This window comes from Pholcus phalangioides, unplaced genomic scaffold (genome assembly GCF_987345545.1).
Source record: "Pholcus phalangioides strain wild (caught in Gottingen) unplaced genomic scaffold, Ppha-v1.0 ptg000016l_1, whole genome shotgun sequence".
NCBI lineage: Eukaryota > Metazoa > Arthropoda > Arachnida > Araneae > Pholcidae > Pholcus > Pholcus phalangioides.
The window spans coordinates 36,980-59,775 of record NW_028301609.1 but is presented as its reverse complement, the minus strand read 5'-3'; the positions used below and the strand labels follow the sequence as shown (position 1 = coordinate 59,775).

At 42.6% G+C, this 22,796-nt stretch overlaps 1 protein-coding gene across 1 annotated transcript in view; it reads right to left on the bottom strand.

The window, feature by feature from the left end:
• Window positions 1-98: 98 nt before the first annotated feature.
• The window catches only part of LOC149074686 (protein APCDD1-like), a 53,936-nt gene continuing 31,238 nt past the window's right edge, over window positions 99-22,796 (bottom strand). The window contains exons 5-7 of the mRNA XM_089245970.1: window positions 22,036-22,401; window positions 20,329-20,608; window positions 99-4,302 (exon numbers count right to left, since the gene is read on the bottom strand). Of these exons, the coding sequence (XP_089102096.1) occupies window positions 3,517-4,302; window positions 20,329-20,608; window positions 22,036-22,401 (1,432 nt within the window). The 3' untranslated portion in view covers window positions 99-3,516. The remainder of the gene's footprint in view (window positions 4,303-20,328; window positions 20,609-22,035; window positions 22,402-22,796) is intronic.

The following is a 22,796-nucleotide window of genomic DNA, read 5'->3' as shown; positions in this document are numbered from 1 at the left end:
TTGATGTTGAGAGAGGGGATGCCCCCGTCCCGTATTTCCTCCCATGATCACTAGTAAGATAAAAACGAAGAGGCAGACATTGATGATTATGTATTTATTTAATCCAAATGAAATAATAGGGAAAAAATACACGCATAAAATATAACCACAAACGCTACATTATTCACATTATACTTTTCTTTTCAATCCCGTATAATGACATTATTCCTCAATCACATGCATGTTTGAAACCATGGTACAGTCATGATCGGTCTCGTGTAACTTGTCTCGTCATTCGAACACGATTTAGAGGAGTTTTAGACTTTGTAACATTGGCATTATACACAATTGACCGTGTTCATGTTACGGTAAATGCGATTAATCGATTATATTACGCATGAAAGCCAATCGTCTCGGTAAGTTTGATAAATTAATTACCTTTTCGGGTTATTATGCATAATCTTCACCGGGACTCGAACCCAGGTTCTCTTGCTTGCCGTAAGGGAGGGGCTGGGTTCGAGTCCCGGTAGAGACCACACGACTTTTCTTTCCAAGTTGCACCTCGTCATAATATCCAATAATATGTTTCTTTCATACATTGGGCTGAGAAAAAGCTGTCTATTATATATATATATATATATATATATATATTTATTTATTTTTTTATTATCGGCGATTATGCATAATACCGTAGTGTAATTGGTGAGTTTGGTAAATAAGAAAAATTCCCAAATGAGACAAGTATATTTGACAAATATAATCGAATCTCGATATAACGAACTCCCATCTAATAAATTTCATGATTTAACGATTAAAATAATAATTTCATGTTAAAAAATTCGTTAAATCAAAGAATTTGTTAAATGGGAGTTCGTTATATAAGGGGGGGGGGGGTACGATCTCCGAATTTGTTAGACAAAAGTTCATTGTATCGGAGGTACGATCGTAAAATAATGTTTCGAATGGGAGTTTATTCCATCGGGTAAGATCGTAAAATTTATTAAATAGGAGTTCGTTATATCGTGGGTCGATTTCAGAATTCGTCCAATAGGAGTTGGGGATTTTCGGAAAAATTCGTTAAATCAGAGTTCGTTGCATCCGGTTCAGACTCTGGCTCACAAATAAGATCATCTAAATAATAAATTTTATCATGGCAGTGGGTCCGAGATTTTTCATATTTACCAATACGATATGGCGATTATGCATAATCGAATTAGTACGATTTGTCGTGTTTACCAGCAACGTTTGAGGGATTATTCACGAAAGTGATAAATTTAGGGAAATTTATCAAACACACCAAAAGGGTCGGCGATTATGCATAATAACCGGATTTATCTCACATTCTCTGATGTAGTACATATCAATCATACTTCATGCCACCCGAACCACACGTACTATGAGATACCACGAAGTTCAAAAATGTGACGCGTATTACAAACATGTGCCAAAAAAAAAAATGCATTGTGTATCTCAATTAATGGTCACTGGGATTGCGAAGTGTGACCCATTCACTGACAATGTGAACATTGTCTTGTCTTGATTTTCGAACCAGACAGTCTCATTGGATGATGTAATATTAGATCGAAAACTGAGAAAACACAATATAATTGTTGTAATAAATGATAAACTGCCACGTGGATAATATTAGCGTCATCCCCGAAAGGTTTTGAGAGTTTTTGGAATGCGCATGCGTCAGCTTTTTGATGGTAATTAATCATGACTTGAACGAATCTTGCTTACTATTTCGGGGGTCACAGGGTCACACCAGCACCTCCTATAGATAGAAGGCCTACGCACGCTGTTCGTGACGTCACGCAAGTAGTCTGTCCTGATTCAAAATATTCAGAGAAAACAAATTTTTTTGCTGCACGTGCTAGTATCATCGTTGTACGGAAAAGAAACAAACGATCGGGCACAGAGTTGGCGATTTCTATACCCCACATCCAATGACCGTGTGGTATTTGTGAGCCAACCCGGAAGATTATACACCAAAATAAGAAGAAACGAAATAAGAATGCTGTGGTTCGAAATGGGGCAAACTTATAAGGTAAGTCTCATCGGACTACTCCCATGACGTCACAGATGCACTTGGCAACCCGTGTAGAGGCCTTCTATCTCTAGGAAGTGCCGGCCACACTCGGTTTGAAATAGTATTATTGATGGGAGCGCGCTTTTGCAGTCAAATCTCTATCCAAAATCAACAAAATTGAGCCAAAGCTCGTTCCCATATTACTTGGTGGGTGGAGAATAGTCTCTCAATGACAGGGCCGCAACTAAGAGTGCGCAGCCGCGAGTCTGGTACCCCGTGTGCTGGACCAGAAAGGTCGCTGAGTTTACTTTTTCCGTTACGTTCCATAGCATCGAGGGTAAGATGCTCGTCTTCCACTATGAAGGTTACTGTCAAGGTCCATGGGTTCGAATCCGTTCAACACCACCAGGAACAAGTTCTTTACTTACCAAGCCTGGGGCGACCACCGATAGATGTCACCTTCATTTCCCACCCAACTCCACTGGTTGCGTGTATAGCGATATATGACGGGAGCTCGTGTGCAGTAAAGTAGATCACTTAACCGGCCAGTGGCACATTTACGTGATCCGTGGTACAGTTCCACGGCATTTAAGTGACTCGTGACGTATTTACAGACTACTTGAGCAAACCGTGGCACATTTCCAGATCACTTAAGTGACTCACGGTGCATTTACAGTTTACCCAAGTGAGATTCGCGGTACAGTTCCTGAGCACTTAGGTAGTCCAGGGCGCAGTTCCACATCACTTATGTGACTCGCGGCACATTTCCCGATCCCTTAAGTGGCTCGCGATGCATTTACAGATTACTTAAGTGACCCATAGTATATTTATAGATCAGCCTAGAGGCCCGCGGTGCAGTTCCAGAGCACTTAAATGGCCCACTGCACATTTCCAGATCATTTAAGTGGCCTACTGCACATTTCCAGATCATTTAAGTGACCCACAGCATATTTACTTATCACTCGAGTGGCCCACGGCACAGTTCCAGATCACTCAAGAGGATCACCGCAAATTCCCGTTTGACTCAAGTGACCCGCGGCATATTCACAGATCACTCAAGTGACCCACGACACATTTTCAAACCAGTCATGAAATGGTCCGCACTCTCTTAAAGGTCGATCCCCTTGTTATTACACTAAAACCTCTCTTTTGCTGACACCGACGGGGCAAAAAAAAATTTGTCCGCAAGAAAGGGGTGTTTGAAATGCATATTTTTATTATATACACGGGGAAATTATAATTTGGCCGTGAAAGAAGGGTGACCGCATCTGAGGGGTTGCTCTTTAAGAGGGGTTTTACTGTACTTTCGAATAACAGAGGTCAAGAGTCTCGAACTATTTTCCCATTTGCTCAATAATTTACAAAGGGGAAACTCTCAAAACTTTCGGGATGACCCCCCCCCCTCCCCCCGATGCAATACCCCACAGTCGCATGACTAGTCGCTCACCAGTATCGAATCGGATCGATCGCTGCACTTTGAGTGATACGATTATGATGGAAAGTTTCCCTCAATACATATAATAAGCAACAACCCACGAGATCAAGAAGAGATTGCTCAACACCAATAAAGTCCTCGAGGAAGCCACTCCTCCGGATTTAGGAAGAAGCTGAATTTGAGCCATCGGCCTCAGGAAATTGTCCGGTTCCTCTTCTTGTTTAGAAGCTGTTTCGTCCGAACGGCAGTTCAGCAACGGCGGCTGGAAGCTGGTCGGCCTGCTGCCGTTCTCGGCTGCCTGTCCGAGGTACAGCAGCATCGTGTCGCCGCTCTTGTGCTTCTCCAGCTTGACCAGGTCGAGTTCGATTGAAGGTACGAGGACGCCGAGGGCCTTGCAGCCGGACGTCGCCGTCAAGTTGACGGGGACGTCTCTCCTCCACTTGGCGTCCAACGAGCAGCTCCGGTTGTTGTCGTCGTCCAACCCGTTGAGGTTGTCCACGAACTGGTTGTCTTCCGGGGTGAGCGTCGCGTGCTCGATTTTGAAGTCGACGTCCCTCGCTCCGGCCACGATTTTGGACACGGGGCCCCTAAAGAAGTGACCCTGCGCCCGGAGCTTGAACACCTTCCTCCTGCAGTTCTGGTCGAGATAGTACAGGTGTTCTCCCCACCACTCTTTGCTGTCGCCGCGGAACATGAAGTGCTGTCTCAGGAAGAATCCTTGGGGTCGGACTTCACACCGTTGACTTATCCATTCGCCTTCGAGATCGAACTGGTGCTGGTTCTCGAGCACAGTGCACAGTCGTGGCGGGGAGGTTCTCGTCGCTCTTTCTATCAACTGGCAGGTCTCGCAACCTGAATCCTGGAGAGAGAAAGAAAAAATAAAATTGTGTATAGAAAGATGTCCTCCCCCATTTGTGTTAGCACGAAATATACAGAGATGCCGATTTCGTTTGGAAAGAAAAATTCATCTCCACCTCTACGGGGTCTCGAACCCCCACGTACTCTCGTATGCCAGACGAGTGCACTACCAATAGAAGCAGATAGAATATTTCTTCCTTGGAACGTATATTCTCTACATATATGAAACCATATGGTGGCCTTGATGCCATTTAGGAGCCATTAGCTGATTGCTGTCGCCATCCATCAAACGACACCGTTCAGCATACATACGCTCCAAGAAAAAAGACAGCCTATGCTTATGTGTCGAAAAGACAGTCTCTTGTCCAATTCGAGGGGCCGTTCTAACAGCACCATGTTGCCCCCCAAGGCAAAGTGGTATTTTGAGTGTATCAAGGAAAAAAACCTTAGTACTAGATCTAATAATTATATAGTGCTCCCGGGCCGTGCCTAGGTAGACCCAGGGGCGGTCTTAGGGCAGTGCGACCGGTGCAGTTGCACCGGGCGTCAAATGAGAAGAGGCGCCGAAACGCGTTAGATATACATTACTAGAAAAATATCTTTAAGGTACGTGTTTCAAAAAATAATAACTGTAAAATATACATGAAAAATGACTGAGAGGAGAAAAGAAACTGGAGGTTTGAGTGTATATGATATTACGGTTATTTTTCGAAAAGGAAAGAATCGACGGGCAGTGCACCTACATACGTACAGTACATAGCGATTTTGGTCAGATAAAAATACACACTTTCTCTCTCGAGCTCTTTTCGTTTATTCCTGCAGGAGATTTTGGGGGAAACGCAATTTCTTTCTCTTTTTTTGTGCAGTAAAAAATAAAAATAATGGAGGAATCGCCCTCGCGGTCTAACAATTTCTCTACCACCGAGAGCAAAACTCTTGTCACCCAAGTGGTTTTACGTGCAAGAATTGTAAGCAGGGACGGGCTTAACCATTTTGCGGCCCGTTGCGAAAACAGCTGCTTTACGGCCCTCCGAAATTGTTTTTCAAGATCCTTGAGGGGGGCTGAAATAAGACTCAGCCCTCAGGTTCCGATGCCATTCATATGCTATTCTCTGACATAGGCATCGGACCCATTCTGCTGCAAAATGCGGGAGCCATTTCTACAACATCTGTACACAGTACATCACAATGGAAGGGCTGTCAGGGCTATAGACGATGGATTATCTGCCCAGAGTTACAACTAAATACGCTTTCAGCTGTGACAAGTATGCATTTTGCCGCACCGCATCCCCCCAGTAGTTTTAAATAAGTACGTCGTTAGAGTGAGAATTCAGCGCTCTTTCTTGTCCAGCGTCCCTGAGCACTCCGGATTTTGTGGGCACGTGCCCAAAAATTTACAGGGCGTAGAATTTGGCTGCTTTTTTTTCATTACAGGCACAAAATCCCTCCCCACGCCTCTGCCTCAAAGAAAACTGTACAAGAGCGGCCCAAAAATAGTACTCGCCTACGGCGCGAACTTATGAGATGCAGGTCATGGGTTCGGGAGAGGGGTTGTCAATATCCTAGATCTCGAGAATCTTAAGATATTGCTTTGGTAAGAAGTCAAAATGTAACTCAATGCAATCAACGCATTTTCTCATTGTAAACAAAGTATTTGTATTTCATTTTTCGGTCCCTAAAATTTAGCGGCCCGGTGCGACTGCACCCTTCGCACCTGCCTAAGTCCGGCCCTGATTGTAAGTTTAAGACGAGGTAAACTTCACACAGTCTTTGAACTCAAGCATGGCTTTAAACAATAAGAAGCTGAGGCTCTCTTTCACCATTTTTGCTGATGGAGAAAATTAAACATATACATTTCCTTTGTTCCATTAATTTTTTTTTCCAGTATCAGTAGTAGGGTATGGGCCTGGGTCGTATTCGCGACAGGTCCCTCTCCCCAGCGCGACCCAACCCGCAAGGGTAAAAGGCTTACATCCCTGGAGGGACAGAGCCTGGGCCGTGACTGGTTTGTCGGAGGTCAAAATCCCAACAGGGTCGAATTGAAAATTTTAGTTTTACCGCGTATACGCCGCACTTCGCAACTTCTGTCGAGATTTCCATTTCTCGCCGCTAGGGGCGTTGTGGGGCGCTAATCAACATGATAAATTTCGATCAAATAAAATTTTGAAATTTTAATTTCTTTGTATAAGCCATACTTCGCGGTTTTCTGCCGGTAATTTTACAACAGTGTCTTCTTTTCTCACCGCCCTAAATTTTTCCACCCGGGACAGTTGCCCTACCTATCTAGTTCCGGCCCTACCCTGGGTAAAAGGGTTTTACGTTTTTTGTTTCGGGTTCCACTTGATTGGACACACCTGCTAACCAATTTGCATTCTGAATGTCGAAATTTTTGACTGGATCTCGTTGCCATGAGGCCCATTCTGCACTTGGGATCTTCGGGCCATGCCCTGGTGGGCCCAGGCATTAAGACGGCTCTGTCCCTGACTACATGCAGTGCTTACATCGGAAGGCCGATAGTGCAACAACCGTGGGGCCTCACGATGAATCTATATTTATTTTTACGTTATAAAATTTGTGAATTACAATGAATTTCCTAAAGGGAAATTTTGAGTTTTTAGCCTTCGAATAGCATTGAAATGATCAGAAATTGATTGTAGTAGTTATAAAGGTAGGTATTTTCTTCCCATGTTTCAATTCTATCAAAAATCAGAAATTTATTTTTTTATATCAAAAATAAATTTTTGATTGTCTGGGAGGGGGACGCATAGGGGCTCGTGCTCCCCCCCCTCGCGTATGTGACTGATCCCACTATGCGTTCAGAAGGGGGAGGGCGAAGCTGACGAAATTTTGCTAACGGGGCGGAAGTCTAAAATGTCCGAAAATAGTCTGACGTAATACTTGAATAGGCCCCTATGAAAACTATACGTGAAAATGAAAAAAATATGCATTTTTAAAAATGCTGAAGTTTCCCTAAAAATGAAAAAAATGCACAAAAAGAAAAAAATAATATGCATAAAAAAAATATGCGTGAAACTGAAAAAAAAGAAAAGAAATACTCTATCAAAAGCACTGAACTGGGCCTAACGTAAGAAAAGGAAAACGTACAGTAAAACTAAAAAAATGTGCGCAATATATGAAGAACGCACGCATTCAGAAGCTCAAAAAATATGCATTCAAAAATGCCTGGAAATATGCATTAAAATGCGCCTAAAAAAATGCAGTGCCTAAAAATATGCCCCAAAATGATCGATACTCAATGGTAAAGTATTGTCTTGGAAAAATTGAAGAAATTGATAAAATTTGAAGAATGGGAAGAGATAAAAATGATCTTGCAAACACGTCGTACAATGCAATCAATAGAAAAGAAATACTAAAATATTCGCACTCAATTCTAAAACTTCAGTGATTTCATGCACTTATACTGTATACGCATCAACTATAAAAAGTGGTAAAATATGCTCTTATGCACTTGCATGTAATCCGGGTTCTAGTAATAATATACGGTTCACATAGTAATAATGTCTCTTAATATGGAAATTCAGTAGGTGGACTCCATTCCCTTGAACTCAGACAGGACTTAGAACCAGGGGAATATCTCAAGCAGTGCACACCACTGCGAGAATTCCACATCTCCCTAGATGTGAGCGTAGATCTCCTCCGGAAAACAAGTCATCCACTGGAAAAATGTACTCACCTTCTAAGGCATCACCGCCCGAGGGGTACCGCGATTCCAGACAACTTGTTCCCCAGTCTGGTCCATTGCTATAAAACCCTGTGTCTCCTCCGCTAGTGTAAAATAAATCGCGTGGCAATTAGCTTATAGAACTTCTTGACACTTTACACTAACATCCTTGAGAGTTCTCGACCTGCAATGGCTATCACACGTGGCGTGGTGGTGGTTGTATGTGCTATTATAGGTGCGAGTGCGTGTATGTGTGAGCGCGCGCTTTTTTGTGTGCATGTTTTTATGTGACTAGACCAAATACACGAATTCCACCAAGGTTAAATGAGAGTCTGATCCCAACACACTCACTGCTCTCGTCTTTTATGGGAAATTGCGCCCATTGTTGGTAAATTGGAAAGACAGCTTTCATTGTAAGCACTTAGACAGACATTCTCCCATATTCTTAATAGTTCATTGTCACTTTTTCTCCGACTCTGTCGACGGGAAATTTATCTTTAGGAAATTTTGGAAATTTCTGGGGCATTCAATTCTGATGCAAGAAATTGCAAATTCCAGCTGGAACTACTGAATTATTTTGCAAAAAAGAACCAGTATATAAACCAACATCAAAATTATAGAAACGAATTTTTCAATAAAAAAAACTCGTCTTATATGCCGTGACGGTCTTAGGGCAGTGCGACCTGTGCACAGGGCGCGAAATAATAGGAGGCGCAGAGAAACAAACCTTGAGAAGTCATATGTGTAGAAGTGAGGCGGTTATACATTAGAGGCAAACACTTCCTTCCCAATTCATAGATAATTAAATTCGCTGCCAAACCTTGACCATATTACCCGTATTTTACGGGACTTTGTTTTTTATCAATGCTTCCGAAAATTTTTCTTTTCTAATTCATAAAAATTCATTAAAAAAAAAAGGAAGAAAGAAATTCAATGGTATTAAGTTAGTATCAAATACATTCAAAGAATTAAATCAATGACGTAATTTTCAGGGGGTGGGGCTCATGCGCCTACGCGCCTCCTTCACGAGCCGACCCTGATTCTCATCATTTCTTTTCACGCTATAAATTCACTATAGAATGTGCTTGCCCTTATAGAGTCTGGCCAGGGTCCCGCCAAAGATCCCAGTCTAGGGCCCTGCTGCAGGATGTGGGGGCCATGGCTACAGGGCAGCGTTTCCCAATTAACAGGGCCGTAAATAGGCTGGGCAACCAGGACACAAGCCGAATGGGGGGGGGGGGGAGGCGAACAAGAATTGTACACTTATTTTGCATAATTTTTCATTTTCAAGGGACCCCAAGAAAAAAAAGTCTGCCCGGGACCCCGAGTAGTTACACTACAGCCCTGCCAATTAGGGGTGCCTGGATCCCAGGGATCAGTGGCTTTTTTATGGGGTTCCACGGCCTAATTGTAGTATTGTAAAAAATTAATGCTAAGGTGAAAAAAAATGATATACATGATTTACTTAAAAATAAAAGCTTTAACTAAATTTTAGTACAAAAGCACTGCTGCAACAGTGCACGTAGAGCTCTTTTTCTGATGTAGCTGGCCAAAAGTACGTTTTTTAAAACTCAGTTTAGGCGGGAAAAATATATTTTCCAAAGAAAAACTACTTCAAAAGTGTTATCACGTGATAAACTAATGTATTAATATACGATTTACTACACTTTTCCGCTAAAAATATTTTTGATCAGCTACATCCAACAAATACCCCTCCCTATGTGCGTTGGTAGTTTGCAGCGGCAACATTGTTATGATTTGACAATTGTACTGGTGGCGACAGCTCACGAGGCTACGTTTCCGTCCTGGGCCGGTTCGCTCCTCGGTAGAGACAGACTTGGTGGCTACGGGCTCCCCCGAAGCCACTACATCGGGGTTAGTTAACACCACCTATAGAACAAGGCCTCTGCACGAATCTCGTGACGTCACGGAAGAAGACCATTTCATCTATTGCCATTGGATATAGCAGGCCGACGCGCATACGATATCTTTACAGTATATCCAATGGCAATAGGAGAAATGACATTCTTCATTGACGTCACGAGTTTCGTGTGGAGGTCTTGTTCTATAGGTGGTATTGGCTTAGTGCGGACGCCCGATCCACATAGCACTACTGGGGGTTAGAACAGGAACGGTCTTAGGGCAGTGCGTCAAATGAGAAGAGGCGCCGAAACGCGTTAAATATACATTACTAGAAAAATATCTTTAAGATACGTGTTTGAAAAAATAACTGTAAAATATACAGGAAAAATGACTGAGAGGAGAAAAGAAATTGGAGGTTTGAGTGTATATGATATTACGGTTATTTTTCGAAAAGGAAAGAATCGACGGGCAGTGCACCTATATACGTACAGTACATAGCGATTTTGGTCAGATAAAAATACACACTCTCTCTCTCGAGCTGTTTCCGTTTACTCCTGCAGGAGATTTTGGGGGAGACGCAATTTCTTTCTCTTTTTTTTGTGCAGTAAAAAATAAAAATAATGGAGGAATCGCCCTCGCTGTCTAACAATTTTTCTACTAACGAGAGCAAAAGTGTTTGCCTGTGTTGTGGGAGTATTACAGGAATTGAAGGTGTCTTCTGATGTGGGAAAGATTTTGAGCCAGAGACCTTTCATGCCTCTTTCTTCCCGACTTGTATTACTTTTATTAAAAACGCAGAATCGAATAGCCAATGCAGTACAGTATTTCGTAAAAACAATATTGAATGAATATTTGAAAAAAAAAAAAAACGAATGAATTAGAACCTATTTTTTGCTGACTATTTTAAATAGGGATCCTGTACTTCCCACTTGTCACACGAGGAGGAAAAAATGTGCTCACACGAGAAAACCCATGCACTTTGGAGCCCCCGATCACTGGCCAGACTCTATTAGTTCAACCAGGGGCAGCTAGGTGGCCCTGGGTGTGCTCTAGAAGAGCGTCAAATCTGAAGTGAAAGGGCAAAAAAAAATTTTGGAGGGGTGTCAAGTCCGAGGTAAAATGAGAAAATGATTTCTGAATGCTCTAGGAGGAGCGCCAAAGGCAAAAAAAATTCGACATGTTATGACATAAAATATCGCTGTTCCTTTGAACGCATCAAAACGAAGCGATTGGAACAAAAGTTTTTTTTTTTAATTGGGGGGGGGGCAGAAATAGGTCCCGCTAAGGTAGCGTCTGGGGGGTTTTGTCTCGAGCCGCCCCTGAGTGCACCGTATATGTGTGTGAACCGTACAGATTGAGTGGTCTTTTGTTGCCATTAAAAGGAGATGTAGAAAGAACAGTTGTAACTAACAGTAACTTGTTGGGAGTTACAATTAGCTGAGCAAATTCGAAATAATAGAAGCATAGATTGAACTCCTTTTTAGAACAGCTCGCTCTGTACAAATCTCATAAACACCAATCATCTCGTTTGATAAATTTTGCAACATTTATCACTTTTACCGGCGATTATGCATAATCCTTTTAGACCTTGTATGCACAAATGTGCCGGTTGCTTCTTTTCATTTTACATATTCTTTTTTTTTACCTCAGGGATGTTCAGCCCAAATTCAAGAATTGTGCGTTATCATTGAGATTAAAGCCCGTGAGGGTCCCTGAGGTTAAAAAAAAAAAATCTACAGAAAGAAAAAAAAAACCCCTTCTCAATGTCGTCTTAACGCATGGGCCCAACCGGGCGCGGCCCGGAAGCCTCAAGAGCAGAAGGGCCTCATGAAAATGAGATCTAGTTAAAATTTTCTAGAATTTACTAGGTAGGGCCTCAGAAAAGCCACTTGGCCCGGGGGCACCCCATGATGCTCTTAAGACGGCCGTAGTGAGTACCTTTCTCAGAGGCAGTCTTTTCTTTGAGTCTCCTTGAAATGGTTATGCTCAGAAAAAGGAGGAGTTACAAAAGAACAGCAAAAACTGACGAACAACGCTCTTTTCCCTCATGTATGCTATCGTTTCACAACTTTTCTACGATTTTTGCACTTGATAACTTGGAAATTTTTTGGCTTGCCTCGGGAGAGACAGGGCAACGACTTTCTAATTGGAAGTCAGAGGACAGGAGGGCCGTATAAAAATTTAGATTTTTTTTTTCTTATTTAGTTACACAAGGTATTTTCACTCTCAAAACTTGTACAGGGTAATTTCTCAACGTCTTTTAAGCATTTTTTGAATTGGAATCATACCTCTACGATGGATGTTTGATGAGATAAAAGCCACATTAGCACTTAAAGGACACCCTGTATAAAGCTCAGAAATCACTGGCGGTAGGCCAGATACGAAAGTCTAAAGACCCCTTTCCCTCCTCATTGACAGCCAGTTAGTAGCCCCCTGGTGCATGCAGGGCCGGATTAACCCATAAGAAAGCCCTAAGCACTTAAGTTATTTTGGTGTTCCCCCCCCCCACACTTTACTTTTAACTTTAACGCATGCCCCACCCCATGACAATTAGATTTGTTTACAATTTTCTAGTATAAGTATGCAAATTGGTAAGCGGATTTTTTTTGGGGGGGGGAGGGGTTCAGTAGCGTCATTTTTCCCGGGGGGGGCCTGTGATTTATTTCAATTTTATAGGCGACTCCCTATTGACAAGTATTTTATCGGCTGATTATGCTCCCTGCCCCCCCCCCTTTGCAAATGTCGTCTTAATGCGGTGGGGCCCCCACCCAAGCACGGCTGGGAGGAGACGGGTCTCAACTGTAGAAAGGGACCTCATGAATATACGATCTGATAGAAAAAATTGAGAATAAACACGCAAATTGATAGGCAGGTATTTTTTTCCAGCCAGATAGAGGGGGGGGGGGGGCTCAGAAAATTCACTTCGCCACAGGGCTTATGCAGGGCCGCAACTAGGGCGGTGCCGGCTGGTTTTGGTGAATCGGGTGCTGCTGGACCAGAGGAGAAACAAATTTCACCGTTTAATCTCTGCTTCAACATTACAAGAGGGTGCCAAAATGCTTGCTTGACACAGCTGACCAAACCTCTAGTTATGGCGATTGTCTTAAGGTGGCCTTGATGTACCAATGTGTAGGGGCAGAAAAGAGAGAGGAATCTCTGCCTGAGCGGGATCTATTTTTGGTGTCCCCAATGACGTTTCTCAGCTCAACAAGATTTTTTTTTACCTTCCAACTCGGATCTGGCACCCTTTCCTAGAGAGGTGCCCCTTGTGGCTGTACAGGTCGCACCGCCTCTGTGGGGGCTGAAAGGCTTCAACCTAGTTTCGTATAATTTTTGTTTTTTCATACTATAAATTCTTTATCGAGGGACCAGTGAAAAATCAGCCTGTAAGGCCCCAACAAAGATCACAGCCTAGCGACCCCCTGCTGCAGGAAGTGGGTGCGATAAATGCATCCAGTCTTCCCGACTGCCGCTGTGGTGGTCGAGTGGTCATAGTGATGGACTCGCATCGCGAGGGTTCAAACCGGTCGGCTGAAGTTGGTTTACTGTGGTTCCCAACTTTGAGGCGCAAATGCGAGCCGATCTCACCATTAAAAAGTCTCGCCACAGAGAGCAACAGGACTACAACGATAAATTATTCAATCATTACACTTCACTCATAGGTTAGAAAAACTGATGGCAGCACTACACATAACAAGTATTACACAGAAACAAACTGCACGTCAAGATTCACTACTCATATGCGCATATTCCAACATGTACCAATTCGTTAGAGGTTCCGCAGAGGAATATGGACGAGGTGCATGTGTGGTTTAGTAGTAGTCTTCCCGACTAGGCCAGTACGTCCTATAGATATTGCATCAAGGAAGTAATGAGTTCCGTATACCATGTGACTCGAAACGTTACGCCGTCCGCCGATAGCAGTTTTTTTTCTTTGCCTTGTAGCATTTGCAGTGATTTCACAATGGCACTAACACTTTTTATAAGGGAATTAAAATTAATTTAATACTCTACAATATACTTTATGACATTCATTTTTGAAAATATTGTTGGTGCTGCTACCTATTTTCGAAATCAGAAGTGCCTTATGGGGTGATAACGAAGCGCAGGTAAATCAAAAACTAAATTCTTCCCCATTCAACTTTGTTCCTTATAAACTAAGCTAATAAACTCACCTGAAAGATCAAACTTCCAGTTCAGTTATTTTTTCAAGTCCCAAGGAGACATGCAAAATAAAGGACCTCCAAACAAGCAGACGACAGGTAAGATCGTAAGAAGTGAATTTCCGCACTCCACTTTATAGTAGATGCTGCCATCTAATGTCAAATTTAAAAGTGACTCATGTGGTGATGATGAAGTTTAACGTAAAAAAAAAAACTATATTCTATATTCCGCTCAGTTCCTTATAAACAAAGCTCACAAACAGAACTGGAAATTCAAACTAAAAGTTCAGTTATTTTATTTGAGCGTAAGGAGACGTCCAAAACAAAGAACCTCTTATTCATGAGCAGACGACAGACAAGAAGTCGGTTCCCTACAAGCTAAGCTCACAAACAGAACTGGTAGTTCAAACTTCCAGTTCAGTAATTTTTTCAGAACACCAGGAGACGTCCAAAACGAGGAGAGAAGCAGACGACAAAGATTGTGAGGCTTGATTTATATGCCGTTGATGCTGCCATCTAATCTCGAAATTACAGGCAACTCATACGATGATGAAAAAAAGAGAGAGTTCTTTATTATTTTTTTAGCATAAATTTTTATTGATCTTTGCAATAATCGATTTTTTATGTAGAAAAAAGTAATTATTTCTTTCCACAAAAAAATGCGGGCAATATGGATGATCGAACAAATAAGTGAAAATACGGATTATGTGGTCTTCAGATAGGGTTACCAGATTCAAAACTGAAAAAGGAGTACGCCTGGTGCGAACCTTAAGCTGGGTTTTCCTAGGAATAGGTTTGTTGCGCAGCGTGAACCGAATTAGACTATTTCGCGCCGACAGAAACGAGTTGCAAACTCACCAGTAAGAAAAGCAGCATGACTATTTTCCTACAGAGCGCAATACGGCTCACGACAGCGCTTTACGTTGGGCGTTATTGGCCGACTCCTTCTGGAGGAGTCAAATGCGTCGTGCGCCGCGGTTTTGCCGATATTCTCTTCACTATTGTGTGTTTTCTTTTCCTTCCCTTCTAACCGGAGCATGCAGACGACAGAGTAGCTGATGCCAAAGCCATATACTTTATATAGCCGCCCTGATCTGATGCGCCTCGCTAGGAAAACACAAACGCGTAGCGTGATTATGTAACTCGTTTCTGCGGCGCGAAATAGTCTAATTCGGTTCACGCTGTGCAACAAACCTATTCCTAGGAAAACCCGGCTTTCGGCAGTGCCGTCTTAACGTATGCCTCCCCTTCCCCGGGCCGCGCCCGAAGGGCCTCAAGAGAAGAGGTGCCTCAGAAAAAGGAGACGTAGTTGAATTTTTCAGGTAGGGACTCCAAAAAATCCCTTTGATCGGGAACCCATGATGCTCTTAAGACGATCCTGTCTGGATGGAATATGCACGGAGCAGGTGGTTCTGGTGCCCCAGGAACATCACAAAAGGGGGCGCAAATTTAACCTATCCTTCAGCATTACGAGGGGGTGCCTAAATGAGTAGTTGCCCCTGCTAACCAAGTGTCCAGTTGCTGCCCTGCAAATAGGTATCTTATTTCTGATGAATCACCGTTATATTTGGTATTTTTTCTTTTAGATACATTCTCAAGCTTGTAATTTACACCTGGTAGCATTTATTTCATTTCTATAGATCAAACTACACACAGTTGATCCGCTAATGACCCACAAAAATCATGTCCTTATTCTGTCGAACTTGGTTTACTGCGTTGGCCCATCTGGGCACTTCTCTGCGGGGTGTCAAGTAACAATTAGATCTGGTTCCGATTTTCAAGAGTAAATATGCAAATAGGTTGGTAGGAATTAGTAGTGCCTCTCTCAGAAAAATCGCTTTGTATGTGGGCGTATGATAATGTTAAGACAGCCCTGGGCGTACTTTATGAAAATTGTGAAAAGCTAATCGAAAAACTCAGCAAAATAATGTGGTATAGTTTGTAATATTATTTGTTTCCTCATCTTTTGTGCAATCCTTGTGATAATGATCTTCAACTATACAATCAAGTGCTCATTTAGGATCTTCTGTAGGATTATTGATGTTGAAAAAAAATTGTACATTTAAAACAAATACCATTTTATATCTTTTTGTGGTGGCCCTTTTGTACTGATGCCCTAAGCACGTGCTTATTTTGCTTAATTTTGCTTAACTGGCTGTTCAAGTATTACGGAAGCAAATTCTTTTTTGCCAAAAAGAATTTTGCTTTCAAAAGCCATTTTTGACCCCCTCTCCCCTTGTCAGCAAAAGTCAGCAAAACTCTGACCCCACCTAAGGCGACTAGATAAGGAAGCCCTTATTCTAGTGGCTATAACCCCCCCCCCCCCGTCAGCAAAATTTCGTCATCAGCTCTGCTCCTCTGAATCCTAACGCATATTGGTGAGATCGGAGGACGTATACAGGTGGGGGGGGGGGCATAGGGGTGCTCGTGTCCCCCCCCCCCGACGATCAAACACTTATTTTTTTAATGCAAAAAAAAAAAAATTTTTTTTTAATTTGAAATTTTGCAAGAGAATACGTTTATATGTTGTTATAATCAATTTCTGTTAATTTCAATATTTTTTGAAGGCTAATAACTCAAAATTTATCTTTAATAAATTCATTGCGACCCACCCTCTAAGCCATATAAATCACATAAAGGCCCTTGGTCCGAGGACCAAATATGGCCCTGGGGGTTATCCGATGCGGCCTTCCCTCCTCAAACCTAATTTTGTAAAAATGAACTAAGCGGCACATTTACAGATCACTTAAGCGTTCCGTGGTACATTTCCAGAGCATTTAAGCGGCCCGTGGTAAATTTTTAGATCACTTAAATGACACGGGACACAGTTCTAGAACACTTAAGCGATCCGGGAGATCCCTTGAGTGACATGTGACGAGGTTTTAGAGCACTTAAGTGGCCCCCAGTGCGGTTCTACATCACCGCGGCACATTCCCAGATTATTCAAGTGATCCGCGGCATATAACTACGGATCACTTGAACGATGCGTGGCACATTTCCAGATCACTTGGATCCGCGAAACATTTAGAGATCACTAAAGTGGCTCTGTAGGGCACTTATCAATGGGGGGGCGGGAATGTTACTTCAAGAGCCCACAAAAAGGCTTTCTCATTTTTGAGGCACCGAATAAGATGCCATTAAGAATATTTCATATTTTCATAAAGGGTAGTTGATGACGTAAGCATTATCCAAACCCCCTCCCCCTTGTCATCAAAAGTCAGCAAATCGGGAAACCCCCTCCCCCCCCCATTGATGATGACCTAATACTTGAATGGCCCCTAATGGTTAATCCGGCCCTGGGTGCATGGGCGGAGAAACCAGCGTCAAATGTGGAGTCGACTGTGTGATCTAATGTATATATGTATAAACGAATTGACATCATCATCATTGTGCCCCCCCCTAGCAATAATGACCGCGCTCCCCCCCCCCCAGACTTCCTCCGAGTGTATCTTCGCCTATGCCCTGGTGGAATCCAAATCTGTTTTATTGTTCTCGAATCTGACATTTTGTTTATAGTAAATCGAATGCTAAAAAATCTTTCGGGAAAACGATCGCCAAGCTGAACAAAGGGAGACAATCCAGCCTCTTTTACAACGTCCAGGTAAACGTTGTTGTTGCTATTGTCCGGAGGAACTAAAAAACAATCAGAGTACAATCATTTCGTCGTGTAAGGATTCCTCGTGAAAGGAAACATTTATGCCGCACAACAACAACCACGACGGATATCCATACCTTTACAGAGAGGTTTTGCGTCTCGTGTTGTCCCCCCCCCCACATCGGTCTCCTATATATAAATTGCCCCCCCCCCCACCTCCATTTCTACTTCTAAAAGCGTTACACGATTTACACGATAAAGGCGGATCCTCCTACTCAGTCATCTCTTCCTTTTAACGGGATAACTCTTTTCCTTTGCCCGATCCCGGCAGTAATAAGCTCTTATCCAGAGTATAAGGACGAGGGGACCCCCCCCCCACCCCCGTCTCTCGTACCCCCACCTTATGTGGATAATATGCTCCGACTTCATGATGATTACAATGAGACGAATCTACTTTGATGGATCATCATCATTAATGCCGTGGTGTCATGACGACGATGGCGAAGGAGGCGACATTGGTCCAAGAGATTGGAGAGAATTAACCTTACTTCTCTCCAATTATCCACTTCGACTATTATTCAGCATTATTCAGTTATTTTAATAGAATAGGACATGTGAAATCTCGAACTTCAGAGATGATTCCGTGAGGAAACTCCTCACATTTCTTGAATTTGGTAGAAATAGTCACTTGGGCCTCTTTTTTAGAGGCTTATAAATCAACCGAGGCTGGCCGGAAGGTCGGGAAAAAGGACGAAATATATACGAGCTTGACGACTACTTAAATGTTACATAGGCGCCTACATACAGAGGGTCCCTCTTTCCCTCCATTTGGGGCCGCAATAAATAACGGCCCCATCTTTTTCTACGTCATTTCCCCCCTTTATAAGTGTGTATGGAAAACTTTTCCCAACTCTCTTTGGGAGAAAGAATGCAGCATATATTACGGTAAACGTTATAAATGTGGTTGTTATGCATACTTACTATACACATTTTGGTAACTTTGATATATTTCCCTAAATTAAACGCGCTTTTACCGGCGATTATGCATAATACCCAAGTGTAATTGATGGATTTGACGAATATGAAAAAAATTCCAAATGAGTCTAGTATGTGTGATGGTGTGATGAATATAGTCGGACCCCGATATAATGATAACAAGTTTTGCGATCGTACTCCGATATAATGATACATGTCTGAATTATGTATAGCATATCATATAGTACGATTTACGATACGTCGTTTGTAAAGGACGTTGTATACGTCGTTTGTAAACGACGTATATATAGGTACTATGCATAATCACCGGTAAAAGTAATAAATTTAGGGAAATTTATCAAACTTATCTAAATGCTTGGTATGCATAATACACAAGCTTCGCGTTGTTTTCAAACATGACAAATCGTACCATATGATATACTATACATTATAATTCATACATATGTATTGCATCATTATATATATAGGGGTACGATCGCAGAACTTGTCATCATTATATCGGGGTTTGACTGTATTCATCACACAATCGCACACACTCTACTCATTTTTAATTTTTTTCCATATTTATCATATTCCAATTACACTTAATAAATTAATTCCAATTACACGTAATAAATTTATCTCAAACATACCAAGAGAATTGGTAAGTATATGTAATTACCGCTTATGTACAATAACAGCTTTGTCTCATTTGTCGCAACATATGCACAGTAGAACAGCCATCCTCAACCCATTACTCACAAGCACCATGGCACTCCCAAAGCCCCCCTAGAAGTACTAGAAGTAGTATCTAGGAGGCTTTGGAATTGGAATCATACCTCTATGCACAATACCTTAAAGCACCGATGGTACTCAATGCTCCGGTCCGATTTCGTATTCGCGGGCATTTGATCAACAATCGACGCTTCAATTAAACACCTCCTAAAAAATGCATTCAAGAATTACAATTAATGCAGATTTCAGGCATAAGTATATCAAAGTTGCCGTCGGGGGGGGGGGGGTGCTCTTCGTTTGATGATGGGCATAGCCAGTGCTCGTGACTCGAGAAAGGATGAGGACCCTCCCTCCCCCCCCCCCCCTGCAGTAGAACTTCGATTTTTTTCGTGCAGCGGATTATCCGGGAAGCAGATTAACGGACAAAGGTAAAAGAGAGCTGAACACATGAAATTATGAAAAACCGTTTTACCCGCATTTAACGCCGCTCTTTCCAGAATTTTCTCCGTTTTTCGAATATCTCTGTGAATATTGCCCTTAGAAACACTGAATTTTTTTTCCCCATCAAGAGAGATAGGGCAACAACTTTCTAATTGGAAGTTAGAGCACAGGGGGGACCGTATAAAAATGTAGAGCTTTTTATTTTGTGAAACTGTATTTTCACTTTCAAAACTGGTATAGGGTAATTTTTTAATGTCTGTTGAACATTTTTTAAACTAGAATCATGCCTCTATGCATAATACCCATAATCATACCTCTGTGCACAATACCCAAGCGTCGCGTCGTTGGCAAACATGAGAAATCGTACTACAATATATATTATAATTCATACATGTATTTATCATTATATCGGGGTACGACAACAGAACTTGTCATCATTAGATCGGGGTTTGACTGTATTCATCACACCATCACACGTACTAGACTCATTTGGAATTTTTTCCATATTCGACAAATTCACCAATTACACACCTGGGTATTATTTATTATGTTACATAAAGGAAATTTCAATACCTTGGGGGAATATAGCGGGCTCTGATACGATGTCGGTCTCAGCAGTTGTTTACCGGGTACCTCAGCTCCCAGGTACAGCTCCAGCCTGTGATTCGCAGCGACGCGACGGTGACTCTTGCGCCGATGCTCGTAGTCGTAGTACACGTTCGGCGGACGTCGCAGGAAAGTAGCAGCAGTCGGACGCTGCTCCAACCTCAGAAGCTGCAGCTCGTGAAACGTCAGGTCGAGTTGTCCCGTGCAATCCATTTCTCCCGCACTCGACCCTTGTACTGAACTGTCTCTGGAAAAACAAAAGAATGCATGCACGGTATCTTTTATTCATTGTCGTTATGGCATAATGTCACACTGTCGTGTAAGTGCTAGCACGGCCTGTATCTCATCAACCGTCCGTCGTAGAGGTATGATTCCAATTTAAAAAATGCTCAAAGGGCATTCAAAAATCACCCTGAGCCAGTTCTGAGAGTGAAAATACAGTGTGTAACAAAATAAGAGAAATCTGATTTTTTAAGCGGTCCTCTTGTCCTCTAACTTCCAATGTCCTGTCCTTTCTGAGTCCAACAAGAGATTCTATGTTCGTAAGTGCAATATTCTGTAAGATATTTGAATTCAAAAATCGTAGAAAAGTTACGAAAGAACAGCAAAAAACTGACGGACACAACACTCCTTTCCCTCAGTTTTATGCTATCCTTTCCCAAATTTCCTCCTTTTTTCGAATTCGAATATCTCTATGAACATTGCTTTTAGAAACAGGCAAAGGGGCAGGGTAACAATTTTCAAAATTTAGATTATTTATTTTGCTATACACACTGTATTTTCACTCTCAAAACTGGTACGGGGTAATTTTTGAACGCCTGCTGAGCGTTTTTTAAGTTGGGATCATACCTCTACGACTGACAGCTGATGAGAGAAAGGCCGTGCTAGCACTTACCGGACACCCTGTATATATATATATATATATATCAGCAGACACACATATGGACTCGGACCGATGGGCTTAGATCAGTGATTCCCAACTTGGGCGTTAACGCCCCCTGGGGGCGATTGAATGCTCCGGGGGGGCGATAGAAGCTACGGGTATAACATAGGATCCTATGGATTAGATTGCGTTGGGGGGCGATGAGAGAAAATAATTTCTGAAGAAGGGGGCGATGGGACAAAAAAGGTTGGGAAACATTAGGACTAGAATCCTATCAGCTTCCTCCCTGAGGGGGGGGGGGACTATGGTATTTTAATAAGAGCACCATGATCCTCCAGACAAAGAGATTCTCTTGGGCTCCTATTAGCTTAGCACTATTAACCTAAGACAAAGTCATCTCAACTTGCATTTGTATTGGAATTTTTCTTTCGTTTCATTTTACTAGTCTGGCTAACACGAGAGCCCTCCATGCAACTGCCCTACCCGGTAGGCCGACGCGTTAAAACGACCCTGCAGGCAAGAAGCAATCTAGAACAACATTTTGGACGGGCTTCCAAACGGGGCCCCACAAACTAATTTCTGGAAGAGGGGAGAAAACCAAAACGTCTAATAAAAAAGTTAACTCTGGGCCTATTGACTGAAGCCCCAACACAACCAGCTGGGGGGGGGGGAGGACATGCATATAGATATTGTTAAGGGCGCGCGAAATTGTATTTGCACCGAGCCGTGTCCACATCCGGTCCTACACCCATCTCATCAGGAGAAACATGCGGTATAAGAGAGCACCGTACCCGGATGGATATTCTAGGCTGAGGACCAGATATTTCCTGTGAAGTTTCCACGGTTTCATGACCGAACCTGGACAAGTCTGGTTAACCTTGGCCGAGAGGATGAGCGCGTTCTCGGAGCTGAACGGGACCAGCACGACCCTGCTCAGGACGTATTCCATCTCCAATCCCCCGGGAACGATCCAAGACGTCGACGGCGCCGATGACCACCGTCCCCCGAGGGACTCGAAACGTCCGACAGCCGTCGCGGAGAAGGCCGGCGAGCAGCACCAGGGGTCGTTGAAGTAGAACCTGACGATCCTGAAGTTCATGTCCCGGTAGAAATGGTAGCGCCTCAGGATGAACTTTGGCCCTGGTTGAATCTCGCACCTGTGAAGAGAGAGAAGAATCATCTATATCACGAGAAGACACACAAAGTAAAAAGTTATGACCGCGCATGATCATTGAGAAAAGCTCTACGAATGTGTTGCAGAATGTTGAATGATAGACCTTGTTCACAGGGTGAGCATATGACCCTTATTTTACGGGATGCTCTCATGGTTTTGTCCAACCGGTTTTTTCAAAAATTCCCCGTGTTTTTGCCTTTTTCTTTCAATGAAGCGCACTCTTTACTGAAATCATGAAGATGATTTTTGACATCTATAAATTAACCACTTTACGATGAAGGACGTGATATTGCGTCCAAACGCCTGTGGAATAAACTCAAACAAGCTCGTTTTGTTTTTTTTCCTCTGTTTTCATCAACGCAAGGTTTTGCTGTAACC